At 58.1% G+C, this 15,449-nt stretch overlaps 2 protein-coding genes across 2 annotated transcripts; both read left to right on the top strand.

The window, feature by feature from the left end:
* On the top strand, positions 1–7,414 carry CD84 (CD84 molecule; the record flags this gene model as incomplete). Its single annotated transcript, XM_064638340.1, has 8 exons — positions 1–28; positions 115–378; positions 881–907; positions 1,479–1,577; positions 1,770–1,814; positions 3,842–3,894; positions 5,747–5,827; positions 7,229–7,414. Coding segments are annotated over 8 exons (678 nt in total), but the record flags the coding sequence as incomplete, so codon positions are not given.
* A 1,370-nt stretch (positions 7,415–8,784) lies between these two features.
* On the top strand, positions 8,785–13,377 carry LOC135403886 (uncharacterized). Its single transcript, XM_064638293.1, has 7 exons — positions 8,785–8,901; positions 10,631–10,873; positions 11,017–11,118; positions 11,852–11,890; positions 12,010–12,071; positions 12,809–12,892; positions 13,004–13,377. The coding sequence occupies exons 1-7, from the start codon at positions 8,841–8,843 to the stop codon at positions 13,052–13,054; spliced, it is 642 nt and encodes a 213-aa protein (XP_064494363.1). The 5' UTR covers positions 8,785–8,840; the 3' UTR covers positions 13,055–13,377.
* Positions 13,378–15,449: the final 2,072 nt, after the last annotated feature.

Raw genomic sequence — 15,449 nt, 5'->3', positions numbered from 1 at the left:
AAATCGACCTTCACCCTGCAGGTGTACAGTAGGTGCCTCTCAGTGCTGGCTTTTCGGGGGTGTATTTCAGTGTCCAAGGGTGTTTGCTGACAGCCCCTGCCCTCCTTCCCCCAGGGGAGCTGGCAGAGCCCCGGGTGAGCTGCGAGGCCCAGAACTGCTCGGGCGGGGGCTGCCGCTACGCCCTGCGCTGCTCCGCGCCCGGCCCCGGCCTGGGCAGCGTCTCCTACGGCTGGAGCCAGGGGGAGCAGCCCCGGGGAGAGGGGCCCACGGTGCTGCTGGAGGAGTCACCCCCGGGCGGGTCCGTGTCCCTCACGTGCCGGGCACGGAACCCCGTCAGCAACAGCAGCGTCACCGTCTCGCCCGGGCACCTGTGCGCAGGTAAGGGGCACCCAGAGGGGTGGGGAGGGACCTGTGAGCAGGTAAGGGGCACCCAGAGGGACAGGGAGGGACCTGTGAGCAGGTAAGGGGCACCCAGAGGGGTGGGGAGGGACCTGTGAGCAGGTAAGGGGCACCCAGAGGGACAGGGAGGGACCTGTGAGCAGGTAAGGGGCACCCAGAGGGACAGGGAGGGACCTGTGAGCAGGTAAGGGGCACCCAAAGGGCTGGGGAGGGACCTGTGCGCAGGTAAGGGGCACCCAGAGGGACAGGGAGGGACCTGTGCCCAGGTAAGGGGCACCCAGAGGGCCGGGCAGGGCGGTGGGATGGGCTGGATCCCCCTCCCCGCGGCTCCAGCTTTGCCCCGAGCTGTGCTGGGTGTGCGGGGAGAAGCGGGACCCCCGGCCCGGGCACTGACCTCTCTCCCTGTTCTCTCCCCTCTCTCCCTGTTCTCTCCCCTCTCTCCCTGTTCTCTCCCTGTTCTCTCCCCTCTCCGTGCACCCAGGAAATACAACCCACCCTCTCCCCACTGGTGAGCTGCCAACCCCCCCGGCTGTGCCCAGCCCGGCCCCTCAGTGTCCCCGTGTGCCCCCGGCAGCTCCCCAGGGCCGGCTGGCCCCCGGGGCCGTGCTTGGCAGGGGGAGATGGAGACCCCGAGAGCAGCCCGGCCCATCCCCTCCCTCCGGCCTTCCTGGGCAGTGCCCCGGGCATCCCTGTGCTGCCCGTGCCCCCCCGGGGAATTGGGGCAGGGCGGGTGCCCCCCAAAGTCCTGCTTTGGGGTGGGAGCAGCGAATCCGAGGGCGGAGTGGAGGTGGGAGCGCGGCTGGGTGGGCACCCCCACCCTCCCAACAGGGGTTTCGTGCCCCAAAAGCCCCCCCGGAGGTGCCTGGAGGGCCGTGGGGGGGTGGCCGTGGCCGGGAGGGGCCGGGCCGGGAGGGTCCCGCTGCTGCTCCTGCCCCTCTGGGCTGGGCTGGGCAGAGCTGGGCTGCTCTGAGGGCTCGGGGGGTGCTGGGGCAGAGCTGGGCCCGGTTCCCTGTGCCCCGGTGCCGGGAAGGGGCAGATCTATCCCGGGATGTTCTCACTGGACCCTGTTCTCCCCGCAGCCTCCGCCTCCGCCCCTCTGGCCGCGATCGTCGCCGGTGCCCTGGCGGTGACCGGGGTCGTGGCGCTTTTGGCCACCGTGTTCTACTGCAGATCCAGAGGTGAGCTCAATTCCCTTTGGAAAACCATCCCTGGAGCTGAATCCCCTTTGGAAAACCATCCCTGGAGCTGAATCCCCTTTGGAAAACCATCCCTGGAGCCCTGGCAAGCGGGAGGTGGTGCCTGAGAGGGGAGGGCACAGCACCCAGGGGCCGATTTGGGGCTCACAGTTCCCTGTGTCCCTTCCCCCCCAGGCTGGAGGATGTTCCGTCTGTCTGCAGCCGAGGCCACGGACACAGGTAGGATTTGGGGGATGTTCCTTCCCTCCCCTTTTTCCTGCTGGGAACAGCCTGGTCACGTTTAGGACGGGGAGGGAAATCCTCCACTGCCATGGTTTGGTGCTGGAGTGTTCCCTGGCTGAGGGACCCCCACACCTCCATCCCAGAGGGAAGGGGACAATCCCGGGGGATGTCACCGTGTCCGGAGCCAAACTCTCCCTTCCCACTGGAAAACCTCCAGCCAGACCAGCAGGAAGGGATTGAGAGCAGAGCTGTGAGGTCATGAAAGCCAGAGGGATCTGAGGGAAAGAAAAGAGCTGGAAAGAGAGACCTGGGAGGGCAGAGAGGAACCAGGAGCTCGGCTCTGCCACTCAGAGTCGAGAATTCCAGAATCCCAGGATCACTGAGGTTGGGAAAAAAACTCCAAGGCCATCGAGTCCACCCTGTCCAGCAAGAAATTCCTCCTCGTGGCCAACCTGAGCCTCCCCTGGCACAGCCTGAGGCTGTTTCACCGACAAACCCAGTGGAAGGAGAGACCACCGGAGCAATTCCCACCTCCCTGGAATCCAGGGCCGGGCCATTCCCACCTCCCTGGGATCCAGGGCTGGGCCATTCCCACCTCCCTGGGATCCAGGGCTGGGCCATTCCCACCTCCCTGGAATCCAGGGCCGGGCCATTCCCACCTCCCTGGAATCCAGGGCCGGGCCATTCCCACCTCTGCTGTGACCCAGCCAGTGCCCAAAGGCCTTTGAGGTGGTTTTCACGCTGCTTTTTTGTCCGTGGGGTGTTTTTTATTGCTCCCCTGACCCGAAATAAAGCTGCTGCCTCGTGTTTTCCATCCGCACGTGTCTCCAAGTGGGACGTCAGGGGCTCCTCACGGATGAAAACTTGGATCCAGCTCTTCCCAAGGGAACTCCGGAGCCCACGTGGCTCCTTTTCTTACACTTCAAACGAGTGATTTTGACCCAAAAATGAGATTATGGAGGATTTAAATCCTCTCTGTTCCGCGAGCTGGGCCTTAATTCCCTCTGCAAGGCGTGAAGGAGAGACAGACACAGCCCGTCCTCTGGAAACATCCAAGGATTTGGGGATTTAAACAAAACAGGCTGATTTGGGCTGTCCTTTGAGTGAGTGTCCCACGGGAGGATCCTGGGATGAGATCTGAATATCTTGACCCACAGTAAACCCCCCGAGGGGCCTCCAGGAGCTGCAGGATCGGGATTTCACCCGGGAATTCACTTGTGGCCGGAATTCCCTCCTTCCCTGGGCACTCGTGGCCGGAATTCCCTCCTTCCCTGGGCACTCATGGCCGGAATTCCCTCCTTCCCTGGGCGCTCATGGTTGGAATTCCCTCCTTCCCTGGGCACTCATGGCCGGAATTCCCTCCTTCCCTGGGCGCTCGTGGCCGGAATTCCCTCCTTCCCTGGGCGCCTGTGGCCGGAATTCCCTCCTCCTCTGGGCGCTTGTAGCTGGAATTCCCTCCTTCCCTGGGCGTTTGTGGCTGGAATTCCCTCCTTCCCTGGGTGTTTGTGGCTGGAATTCCCTCCTTCCCTGGGTGCTCGTGGCCGGAATTCCCTCCTTCCCTGGGTGTTTGTGGCTGGAATTCCCTCCTTCCCTGGGCGCTCGTGGCTGGAATTCCCTCCTTCCCTGGGTGTTTGTGGCTGGAATTCCCTCCTTCCCTGGGTGTTTGTGGCCAGAATTCCCTCCTCCCCGGGGCCGGGAGCATCCAGGGGCTGCCCAGGGGGATCCTGTGCAGCCTCTCCCTCCCAACTCCTGCTTTTCCCTCCCTGCCCAGGGGGATCCTGTGCAGCCTCTCCCTCCCAATTCCCGATTTTCCCTCCCTGCCCAGGGGGATCCTGTGCAGCCTCTCCCTCCCAATTCCCGATTTTCCCTCCCTGCCCAGGGGGATCCTGTGCAGCCTCTCCCTCCCAATTCCTGCTTTTCCCTCCCAATTCCTGCTTTTCCCTCCCTGCCCAGGGGGATCCTGTGCAGCCTCTCCCTCCCAATTCCTGCTTTTCCCTCCCAACTCCTGCTTTTCCCTCCTGCAGGGCCCAGGCAGGACCTGACCACCGTGTACGCCCAGGTGAACCCCTGGCAGCAGGTGAGTCGGGGCTGGATCCCTGGGATTGGGTTCAAATCCCGGGATGAATATTATATAAATATATAAAATTATAAAATTCCAGCATAAATGTTATATAAATATATAAACGACCGTATAAATGTATGGTGTAATATGATTAATCATGCTGCATTAATTTTATTAATAAATATTATTAATGCTAATAGTTAATAATACAAATGGCATCAATATTATAGATATTAATTAATAATGTTCATCAATGCAGTGTTAATAATAAGATATTATGTTATATATTAATATATATTAATATTAATATATATTAATACTGTATTATATTTATATATAATATATCTATATAATATATAATATATAATATATAATATATAATATAATATATAATATATAATATATAATATATAATATATAATATAATATACAATATATAATATATAATATAATATATAATATATAATATATAATATATAATATATAATATATAATATATAATATTATATATTAATACTATATTATATTAATATAGTATATTGTAATATTAATATTATATTATATAGAATATTTTATATATCTAATATATTATATATAATATTATATTATAGCTAATATATGTAATATAATATATTATATTAATATAAGTATTAAGATATAATATTAATATTATATAGTATAGTATTAATATTTTATATTTTATATTTTATATTATATATTATATATTATATATTATATATTATATATTATATATTATATATTATATATTATATATTATATATTATATATTATATATTATATATATTAATACTATATATAAATACTATATATATTAATATTAATACTATATATAGTGTATTTATATATAGCCAAACCTGACCCCAAAAGCAGAGCCCTGGACCCCAAAAGCAGAGCCCTGACCCCAAAGCAGAGCCCTGACCCCAAAAGCAGAGCCCTGACCCCAAAGCAGAGTCCTGACCCCAAAGCAGAGCCCTGACCCCAAAAGCAGAGCCCTGACCCCAAAGCAGAGCCCTGACCCCAAAAGCAGAGCCCTGACCCCAAAAGCAGAGCCCTGACCCCAAAGCAGAGCCTTGGACCCCAAAAGCAGAGCCCTGACCCCAAAAGCAGAGCCCTGACCCCAAAGCAGAGCCCTGACCCCAAAGCAGAGCCCTGACCCCAAAAGCAGAGTCCTGGACCCCAAAGCAGAGCCCTGACCCCAAAGCAGAGCCCTGACCCCAAAAGCAGAGCCCTGACCCCAAAAGCAGAGCCCTGACCCCAAAGCAGAGCCCCGGTGCCCGGGGAAGCTCAGCCCCGATAATTCCGGTGTTTCCCTCCCCGGCCGGACGCTGGGCCGGGCACAAACCCTTATCAGGGCAGAGCAGCGGGGCTGCCCCCCGGGGGAAGGGGGGTCACAGCCCCTGGCTTTGTCTCCCGGGTTTTTTTGGGAGCTGGAAGGGGGATGTGCCCCCAGAGCTCTGCCCCCAAAATCTTGGCTCCCCTTCCAGAGGGAGGGGGCAGAGGATCGGAGCCATGGGCTGGGTGGGTTTGTAGGATCTTAAAGCCCATCCAGTGCCACCCCCAGGGCTCTGCCCCCAAAATCTTGGCTCCCCTTCCAGAGGGAGGGGGCAGAGAATCGGAGCCATGGGCTGGGTGGGTTTGTAGGATCTTAAAGCCCACCCAGTGCCACAGGGACACCTCCCACCAGCCCAGGATGCCCCAAACCCCTCCAACCCGGCCTGGGACACTGCCAGGGACGGGGCAGCACTTCCAGGGGTGGATCATCAAAGGATCTCTGGCTCTGGGGGTCCCTTTGCCGACCCCCAGCCCTGCAAAAACGCTTTTAGACCCTTTTTTTTCCTCCCCCCAGAACGTCCCGAACACGACGAGAGACAACCCGAGGGGGGAGAACTCCACAACCATCTACGCCACGGTCAAGGCGCCAGCACAGGTGAGGGGGGACTCGTGGCCATCCCCAGGAGCTGGGGGAGATGGAATAGGGGAGATGGAATAGGGGGAGATGGAATAGGGGAGATGGAATAGGGGGAGATGGAATAGGGGAGATGGAATAGGGGGAGATGGAATAGGGGAGATGGAATAGGGGGAGATGGAATAGGGGAGATGGAATAGGGGAGAGATGGAATAGGGGAAATGGAATAGGGGGATGGAATAGGGGGAGATGGAATAGGGGAGATGGAATAGGGGAGATGGAACAGGGGGAGATGGAATAGGGGAGATGGAATAGGGGAGATGGAATAGGGGGAGATGGAATAGGGGGAGATGGAATAGGGGAGATGGAATAGGGGAAATGGAATAGGGGGAGATGGAATAGGGGAGATGGAATAGGGGAGATGGAATAGGGGAAATGGAATAGGGGGAGATGGAATAGGGGAGATGGAATAGGGGAGATGGAATAGGGGGAGATGGAATAGGGGGAGATGGAATAGGGGAGATGGAATGGGGGGAGATGGAATAGGGGGAGATGGAATAGGGGAGATGGAATAGGGGAGAGATGGAATAGGGGAGATGGAATAGGGGAGATGGAATAGGGGAGATGGAATAGGGGGAGATGGAATAGGGGAGATGGAATAGGGGGAGATGGAATAGGGGGAGATGGAATAGGGGAGATGGAATAGGGGGAGAGATGGAATAGGGGGAGAGATGGAATAGGGGGAGATGGAATAGGGGAGATGGAATAGGGGAGATGGAATAGGGGGAGATGGAATAGGAGAGATGGAACAGGGGAGATGGAATAGGGGGAGATGGAATAGGAGAGATGGAATAGGGGAGATGGAATAGGGGGAGATGGAATAGGGGAGATGGAATAGGGGAGATGGAATACGGGGAGAGATGGAATAGGGGAGATGGAATAGGGGAGATGGAATAGGGGAGATGGAATAGGGGGAGATGGAATAGGGGGATGGAATAGGGGAGATGGAATAGGGGGAGATGGAATAGGGGAGATGGAATAGGGGGAGATGGAATAGGGGAGATGGAATAGGGGGAGATGGAATAGGGGAGATGGAATAGGGGGAGAGATGGAATAGGGGGAGACATGGAATGGGGTGAGACATGGAATAGAGGGAGAGATGGAATAGGGGGAGAGATGGAACAGGGTGACACAGAACAGGGTGACACATGGAATAGAGTGAGACATGGAATAGGGGGAGACATGGAACCCCTGGAGCTCAGGACATGGAACAGGGGGAGACACAGAACCCCTGGAGCTCAGGGCATGGACAGAGGGGTCTCCACTTTGCTCCTCGGGGACGAAGCCCGTGGGTCCCTCTCCCGGGGAGGAGGGACGAGCTGCCCCGAGCCCAGCAGAGCTCGTGTCCCTTTGCCCCTGCAGACGGACGACGAGAAGATGGGCAGCACCGTGCTGGGGGGGCAGGAGGTGGAGGAGAAGAGCATCTACTCGCTGGTTGTGTGAAGGACCCCCCAGCTCGGCTCCAGCACAGCTCCCCAACCCGGCCCGAGCCTGGAGCTCCTCCTCCCTTCCCTCCACCCTCGGCAGCGGGTCCTGCGAGGGCGCAGGGGGGTCAGGAAGGGTGTCAGCACCCGGAGGATGTGAGCCCCGGGGGAGGATGTCGACACCCTGCCCTTGTTTTCGGCAGCCACGCGGGGTTGGAGCTCCCTTTTTCCACCGGCTTTGACCGAAACTGCGGCTGCTCGTCCCGGGGGCGAGGACTCGAGGGTTTTGGAAGCGTTTTCCGACCTAAATGAGTTGAAAAAAAAATCCCCAAAAAAGGAACTGAGTGCCACGTCCAGTCGTCCCTTGGACACCTCCCCGCCCGGTGACCTCCCCGGGCAGCCCCTCCCAAAATTTAACAACCCTTCCCCTGGAGAAGTTCCTCCTGATTATTTTGTTACGTTGCTATTTTCCTCCTTTTTTTTTTTTTTTTTTTGCTGTTTTTACTTTCAAACTCGCCCAACGCTTCGGCTTCTTCATTTTTTTTTTGCTGAAGGGAAGATCTAAAAATACCCCCGCGAAGCCGAACCTTCCCCCGCCGCACCTCGGCCGCGGTTTCGGCACCTGCCGCCCTCCCCCGCTTTTTGGGGACCTTCCAAAAAACCTCGCAGCGCCCCCAGCACCGGGCCCAGCCCCACCAGTGCCCTGCTGGGACCCGGGAGAGGACGCTCCGGGCTGGGATTGATGCTGCTCTGCCCCTTTGATGTGTGAGGTTTTGTTCTGGGATGAGGTGTTTGTGTACAGGAATTGTCGTGTTGTGGGTTCCCAGCAGGGATTTTGGGAGCAGAGCTGCTCTCCCGGCCCATCCCACCCTCCCCTGCTCCTCAAACCCACCCGGAGCCGGCGGCTGAGCCCCCAAAAACCCTCCCTGGCATCAATTCCCCGACGCCTCAGGACAGAGCGGGACTCCGGGAAGCCTCTTCCCGCTCCTGCCCCTTCTCTCCCGCTCTTTGTCTCGCCCGGTGAATTATTCAGGGATGGAAACGGAGCCGCCTTTGAAGTCGCCTGGCACGGGGAGGGCCCTCCAGGAGCCGCTGGAATAAAAAACACCAGAGCTCCCGTTCCTGCCTGCATCTCATTTGGGGTGGGAACAGCCCCTTCCTGACGAGCCCGGGGAGCGATTTGTGTTTTCTCCGCGTTTTCCCGGCGTGTGGCGGGGCTGGTTTCGGGCTCCTCCGCTTCGCACCGATCCCGCGTGTTTTCCACGGGGATTTGCCCGCGTGGCACCAAAATCTGTCCTTGGAACTCCGATGCTCAAAGGGAGGGGCCCGGAGGGGGCCGGGGAGGAGCTGGAGAATCACCCCCCCCCCTCCCTGCCCGCTCCAGCCCTTTCCCTGCCACTCCCAGAAGTGACTCCCCGGGCTGATTTTGGGGCTGTTCATCACCCCGGTTTCACCTCCGAGCTCACAGGAAGCTGCAAAAAAAGAAAAAAAAAGAAAAAAAGGGGAAGGAAGATGTTGCAGGAGGGGCGGCGGCGGTGGGGGAGAGCGGGATGGAGCCGAGGGGCTGCGGGACGAGGTGGCTCTGCCTCGCCCTGCTCTGCTCCGGGGCTGGTGAGTGGGGCTGCCAGGGGAGGAGGAGGAGGAGGAGGAGGGGGTGATGTGGAGGCAGAGGGTGCAGCACCCCCAGGGCCCCCCCTTGCAGCAGGGCAGGGGGGACAAGGCTCAGGTGGCACCACCTGGCTCGGGGTTTGGGGGCCCCCTGAGCTCCCCCAGCACTGAGCTGGGCCCAAAACCTCGCCTGCCCCTCCCCTGGCCCAGCCCCGGGGGGGCTCGTTGGGCTTTTTGGCTTAGACTGGGTTTTGTTGGGACTTTGGTTTAATCAGGGGGGGATTCCTGGCAGGGCCCAGGAGCTGGACCCGGATGATCCTGGGGGTCCCTCCCAGCTCAGCATTTCCCAGGATTTTATGATCCAACTCCATCTATCCTCTGATATCCCAGGATTTAATGATCCAACTCCCTCTATCCTCTGATATCCCAGGATTTAATGATCCAGCTCCATCTATCTGATATCCCAGGATTTAATGATCCAACTCCATCTATCCTCTGATATCCCAGGATTTTATGATCCAGCTCCCTCTATCCTCTGATATCCCAGGATATGATCCAACTCCATCTATCCTCTGATATCCCAGGATTTCATGATCCAACTCCCTCTATCCTCTGATATCCCAGGATTTCATGATCCAACTCCATCTATCCTCTGATATCCCAGGATTTTATGATCCAGCTCCACCTATCTGATATCCCAGGATTTCATGATCCAACTCCCTCTATCCTCTGATATCCCAGGATTTCATGATCCAACTCCATCTATCCTCTGATATCCCAGGATTTTATGATCCAACTCCATCTATCTGATATCCCAGGATTTCATGATCCAACTCCATCTATCCTCTGATATCCCAGGATTTTATGATCCAACTCCCTCTATCCTCTGATATCCCAGGATTTCATGATCCAACTCTGTCTGATATCCCCCCATTTTAAGATCCAGCTGGGGGTGTTTTATTGGTATTTTAAGACCCCATTTCACCACCACAGTCCTCCCCCTCCCCGGTTCCACCAGTTGTTGCTCAAGCCCCAGAGCTGCTGAGTTTCCACCCAACCCTTGGCTTGGGCCCCCCCCCGAAACCACCACGGCGCCGTTGGCCCAGGGTTTGGTTTGGCTGGGGGGGGGGTTTGTCTCGGGGGGGCTGCTCAGGTGTGAACAGGGCAGGATGTGGGTTCAGCAGCCCCCTCGAAGCATCCTGAGCTGGCAGGGACCCAAAAGGATCGTTGATTCCAACCCCCCCAGCCCTGCACAGACACCCCAACCATCCCCCCCGTCCCTCAGGAACCCTTCTGGAGCTCTGGCAGCCTTGGGGCTGTGCCCACTGCCCTGGGGAGCCTGGGCAGTGCCAACCACCCTCTGGGGGGAAAAACCTTTCCCTGAGGTCCAACCTGTTCCTAAAATCCCACCTGCCCCTGCCCTGGCACAGCTCCAGCCCTTCCCTGGCTCCTGTCCCTGTTCCCACGGAGCAGAGGTTGGAGCTGCCCCTCCTGAGGAGCTGCAGCCCCCCGAGGACCCCCCTCGGGCTCCTCCAGGCCGAGCAGTGACCAAGTGACCCCAAGTGGGGCCCCCCCAGACCCTTCACCCCCCAAACCACGTCCCCCCGGCCCCACACCCCCGTCCCAAAGTCCCCTGAGCTGGAGGGATGTGGGGCAGTGTTTCCACTCCTCACCCACGGGGGCAGTTCTGGCAGGGGGGGGATTGGCAGGAATTAACCCCCCTCCTTCCCAGCTCCAGCTTTCCAGGGAGAGGAACCGGGGAACCAAAGCGTCACGGGGCAGGATGCCACCCTGGAGACAACTGGGGACCCCCTGGGCACAACAGGGGACCCCCTGGGCACAACAGGAGCCCCCCTGGACACCACAGGCCCCCCCACAACTGCCGGGGATGTGCCCACCCCGAGGACGTGGCCGACGGACCCCCCGACCCCTCCCTGGACCCCCCTCCCCAGCCGAGCCACCAGGAACCAAACCCGTGAGTCCCACGGGGAGGGGAAGGGGTGTGCCACCAATCCTGGGGGATGTGCCACCCCCCCGGAGGGTCCTGCACGCCCCGAGCCCCCCGAAGTGCCCGTCACAGCCCCCCCCCAGACCCACAGCCCCCGTTTCTCCCCGCAGAGAGCTCGTCGGGCGTCCCCGTCAGGTACTGGTCCCCCGTCATCTTCGTGGGGGTTGCTCTGCTCGTGCTCTTCTTCACCTACCACAGGAAAAAGGGGGAAGGTGAGATCTCCCCCCCCACCCCTCGCTCAGCTGGGCTGGCAGGAAAGAGTGGCCTCTCAGCCCACATCCTCAAAATATCGAGAAGTGTCACAAAAACTCGGTTGTTTGGGTAGAGAACCCACGGGGGGGGGGGGGGTCCCGGTCACGAGCCCACCAGCCAAAAAAAACCCACCCCCTTGGGCCACAGCTGAGCCCTGGGAGGTTCCCCCTCGCTGGGATCCGGCTCTGAAGGTCCACAAGTCCCAAATTCCCACCTCTGCTGAATTTTGCATTTCTCGGTTTCTGCTCTGCCCTTTCCCCCTTTTGGGATTTCTCCTCTGCCCTTTCCCCCTTTTGGGATTTCTCCTCTGCCCTTTCCCCCTTTTGGGATTTCTCCTCTGCCCTTTCCCCCTTTTGGGGTTTCTCCTCTGCCCTTTCCCCCTTTTGGGGTTTCTCCTCTGCCCTTTCCCCCTTTTGGGGTTTCTCCTCTGCCCTTTCCCCCTTTTGGGGTTTCTCCTCTGCCCTTTCCCCCTTTTGGGGTTTCTCCTCTGCCCTTTCCCCCTTTTGGGGTTTCTCCTCCTGTGCTCACACAAATCTCGGGCTCGGGGTTTGTTTTTTTTTTATTTTTTCCTCCCCTCCTGCAAATCAATCAAAGCTGGACCTTGGCAGGTTATTCCCGGGAGGGTCTTGGTGGGATTTCCCCAATTCCCTCTGGTGCTGCTGTTGTGACCCCCGTGTCTGTCCGGCCCCACAGGGAGCCGGGACGGAGCCGTGGCCGGCAGTGACTCCTCAGGTGAGGTGGGACCCATCCAGGCTGGGAATGAGCAGGTGGAGAAGGATTCCCATGATTTCCAGGGGTGTTTCCCTGCTCCATCACTCACCTGCTCCCTGTGGCTCCACCTTGCCTTGCAGATTTGGGGGTCCTGGACCACCCCCCTGCCCACGACACCACCCCCATTATAGAAGCCCCCCAGGTGAGCCCTGGGGTCCCATCCTGGTCCTTGGGGTCCCCATAAGTCCCTGGGGTCCCTATTGGTTTGTGGGGTCCCTCTTCTGCCCCTGGGATCCCCCCTGGCCCCTGGGGTCCCACCCCTGAGGTCCCTACTGGTCCCTGGGGTTCCATCCTGGTCCCTGGGTTCCCCTCTCATCCCTGGGGTCCCATCTCTGGGGTCCCACCTCTGGGGTCCCTACTGGTCCCTGGGGTCCCTCTCCTGTCCCTGGGTTCCCTATGGGTCCCTGGGTCCCTGGGTACCCTCCCACCCCTGGGGTCCCCCCTGGTCCCTGGGGTCCCATCCTGGTCCCTCGGGTCCCATCCACGTCCCGGGGGTCCCTCTCCTGTCCCTGGGGTCCCCCTCCCACCCCCAGGGTCCCCCTGGTCTCTGGGGTCCCATCCTGGTCCCTGGGGTCCCTCTCCTGTTCCTGGGGTCCCCTCTGGTCCCTGGGATCCCCCCTGTCCCTGGGGTCCCTACTGTTCCCTGGGGTCCCTCTCCTGTCTCTGGGGTCCCATCCTGGTCCCTGGGGTCCCCCCTGGTCTCTGGGGTCCCATCCTGTCCCTGGGATCCCCCCTGGTCCATGGGGTCCCTACTGGTCCCTGGGGTCCCCCCTTGTCCCTGGGGATCCCTCTCCCACCCCTGGGGGTCCCTCTCCTGCCCCTGGGGGTCCCTCCCTTGTCTCTGGGGTACCCGTGGAGCAGCTCCTGCCCCTCTTGCAGGGGGAGAGGAAGGGACCAGAGACCCCCCCGGCCGCGGACGACACAGAAACCGCCTTCTGCGAGCCGGACCCCCCCCAGCCGCAGGTACCGCCCTCCCTCCGGGGGAGGGGTCGGCTGAGTCCCGGCCCCTCCGGCCCCTCCAGCCCCTCGGGAGGGTTCGTAGCCCCCCCCAGCACCCCATTTTCCTTCTCCCAGCCCCATTCCCCCCCAGCCGCCGGCGGCTCCGGGGACCCCGATACCGACTGAGGGTCCCGGGGGGGTCCCGGTGGCTTCCAGACCCCCCCCGGGGAAGGCGAGGCCGCCCCGAGGGGCACCGCGGGCACGGGGGGACCACGGGCGTGGCGAGCGGCCCCGGCCCTTCCCATGGATGCTCCAAATCCCGGCGGGAACGGGGACCCGCGTGGGACCGGGACCCGCGTGGGCTGTGCCCCCCGTGCCGGGACACTCGGGGTGGGGGCACAGCCGAGCCAATAAAGCGGGATTTCACCCCAAAACCCCCGGAATTCCTCTGCCGGGACACTCAGGGTGGCAGCACAGCCGAGCCAATAAAGCGGGATTTCACCCCAGAATCCCTGGAATTCCTCTGCCGGGACACTCAGGGTGGGGGCACAGCCGAGCCAATAAAGCGGGATTTCATCCCAAAATCCCTGGAATTCCTCTGCCGGGACACTCGGGGCTCGGGGTGGTGGCACAGCCGAGCCAATAAAGCGGGATTTCATCCCAAAATCCCTGGAATTCCTCTGCCGGGACACTCATCCCCTCGTGCCCAGCCCACGCCGTCCCTTTCCCCCCCCCCGGGCTCTGGGGGAAGGAGGTTTGGGGGCTCTGGGGGAAGGTTTGGAGGCTCTTCTCTCACTCACACAGGGGACAAAAAAAACCCCCAAAGAGGGTGGAAAACCCTCCCGACCCCCCCAAAGCAGCAGCTCCTCGGAACCCACGAACTCCCCCCGGGGGTGGGGACGGTGAAAATGTTCCCCCCACCCACGAGGTGTGGGAAGGGGGGCGGGGGAAAGAAAAGGTGTTAAAGCCAAAGGAAACACCCCAAGGGGGGGGGTCCCGGTGATTCGGGGCTCGGGGGGGGGGCCCCAGGCCGCGGGGCGGGGGTGGGGAGGGGGGGATGTGTCATGGGGAGGGGTTGGTCGGGCTGTGGGGGAGGAAACGAGGACACCTGGAGGTGTGGACGGGGATTCATTGAGATCTTGGAGCCATAAATCCCAAATCCTTGGCCCCACAGACCCCTAAACCTCAGCAGAATAGACCCCACACCCCGGGCCCCATAAATCCCGAATCCCTGGCCCCACAGATCCCAAATCCCTGACCCCACAGATCCCAAATCCCTGACCCCACAAATCCCAAATCCCTGACCCCATAAATCCCAAATCCCTGACCCCATAAATCCCACATCCCTGGCCCCACAGATCCCAAATCCCTGACCTCATAAATCCCGAATCCCTGACCCCATAAATCCCAAATCCCTGGCCCCAAAGATCCCAAATCCCTGGCCCCATAAATCTCAAATCCCTGACCCCACAGATCCCAAATCCCTGACCCCATAAATCCCAAATCCCTGACCCCATAAATCCCACATCCCTGGCCCCATAGATCCCAAATCCCTGACCCCACAAATCCCAAATCCCTGACCCCACAGATCCCAAATCCCTGGCCCCACAGATCCCAAATCCATGGCCCCACAGATCCCAAATCCCTGACCCCATAAATCCCAAATCCCTGACCCCACAAATCCCAAATCCCTGACCCCACAAATCCCAAATCCATGGCCCCACAGATCCCAAATCCCTGGCCCCATAAACCCCGAGCCCTTTTCCCCATAAACCCCCCGAGACGAAGAAAATAAAAAAAAAAGTCAAATCAGGTTTATTTTATTAAAAAAAAAAAAATTGTACAATTTTAGTCCCTCTATGAAAAAAAACAAAAAAACAAAAAAAACCAAAAAAACAACCAAAAAAACCAAAAAAACCAACAAAAAAACCAACCAAACACCAACCAAACCTCTACCACTGCCGGGCCAGTTCCCGACCCGCTGCAGAGCTGTAAAAAACCAGCTTTTTTTCTTTTTTTTTTTAATATATATTAAAAAACAACTTTACATTTTACAACTTTCTACAACGCATGCACAAGGTCTGGGCTCTGCTGAGAGGGATCGAACCAACCCCGAAAACGGACCCCCAAAAAAAAGGCTTTTTTTTAATTATTATTATTATTTTCTTCTTCTTCTTCTTAAAACTCCCGAGTGGAAAAATCCCCCTCCCTGGGCAGACCCTTCGGTGGCTTTTTTGTAGGAAAACACCCCAAAACACCCCAAAAACGGGCTCCCAGTGGGGGGTGGAATTGGGTCCTTCGGCCTCCGGAGGGGAGCGGCGGGAGGGGGTCAGAAATTCCCCCAAAAAGGAGATTCCCTGGAATTCGGGAAAGCCAAGCCCGGGCAGCGAGTGCTTGGGGGGGGTTGGACCCCCCAGGACCCCCCCAGCACCGGGACTTTGCTACTGGTGCTGCTGGGGAAGCCCCTCCCTCCCCCTTCCCCCCCCCCTTCCCCAAATTCACACCCTTTTAGTGCTTTTTTTAGGATAAAACAACCCCCCAAAATCCGATTTTCCGGGGGGAAATCGGCCCCTCCACGAGC

The sequence above is a fragment of the Pseudopipra pipra genome, chromosome 29 (assembly GCF_036250125.1).
Source record: "Pseudopipra pipra isolate bDixPip1 chromosome 29, bDixPip1.hap1, whole genome shotgun sequence".
In the NCBI taxonomy this organism is placed as follows: Eukaryota; Metazoa; Chordata; class Aves; order Passeriformes; family Pipridae; genus Pseudopipra; species Pseudopipra pipra.
Note: the sequence above shows the minus strand (reverse complement) of the source record. Positions and strands in the feature narration are given on the sequence as shown.

Coding starts and splice junctions, on each gene's coding strand:
- LOC135403886 (XM_064638293.1), top strand. CDS start 8,841: ATGGAGCCGAGGGGCTGCGGGACGAGGTGGCTCTGCCTCGCCCTGCTC. Junction 10,874..11,016: donor AGCCACCAGGAACCAAACCC/GTGAGTCCCACG, acceptor TTCTCCCCGCAG/AGAGCTCGTCGGGCGTCCCC. Junction 12,893..13,003: donor CGGACCCCCCCCAGCCGCAG/GTACCGCCCTCC, acceptor TCCTTCTCCCAG/CCCCATTCCCCCCCAGCCGC.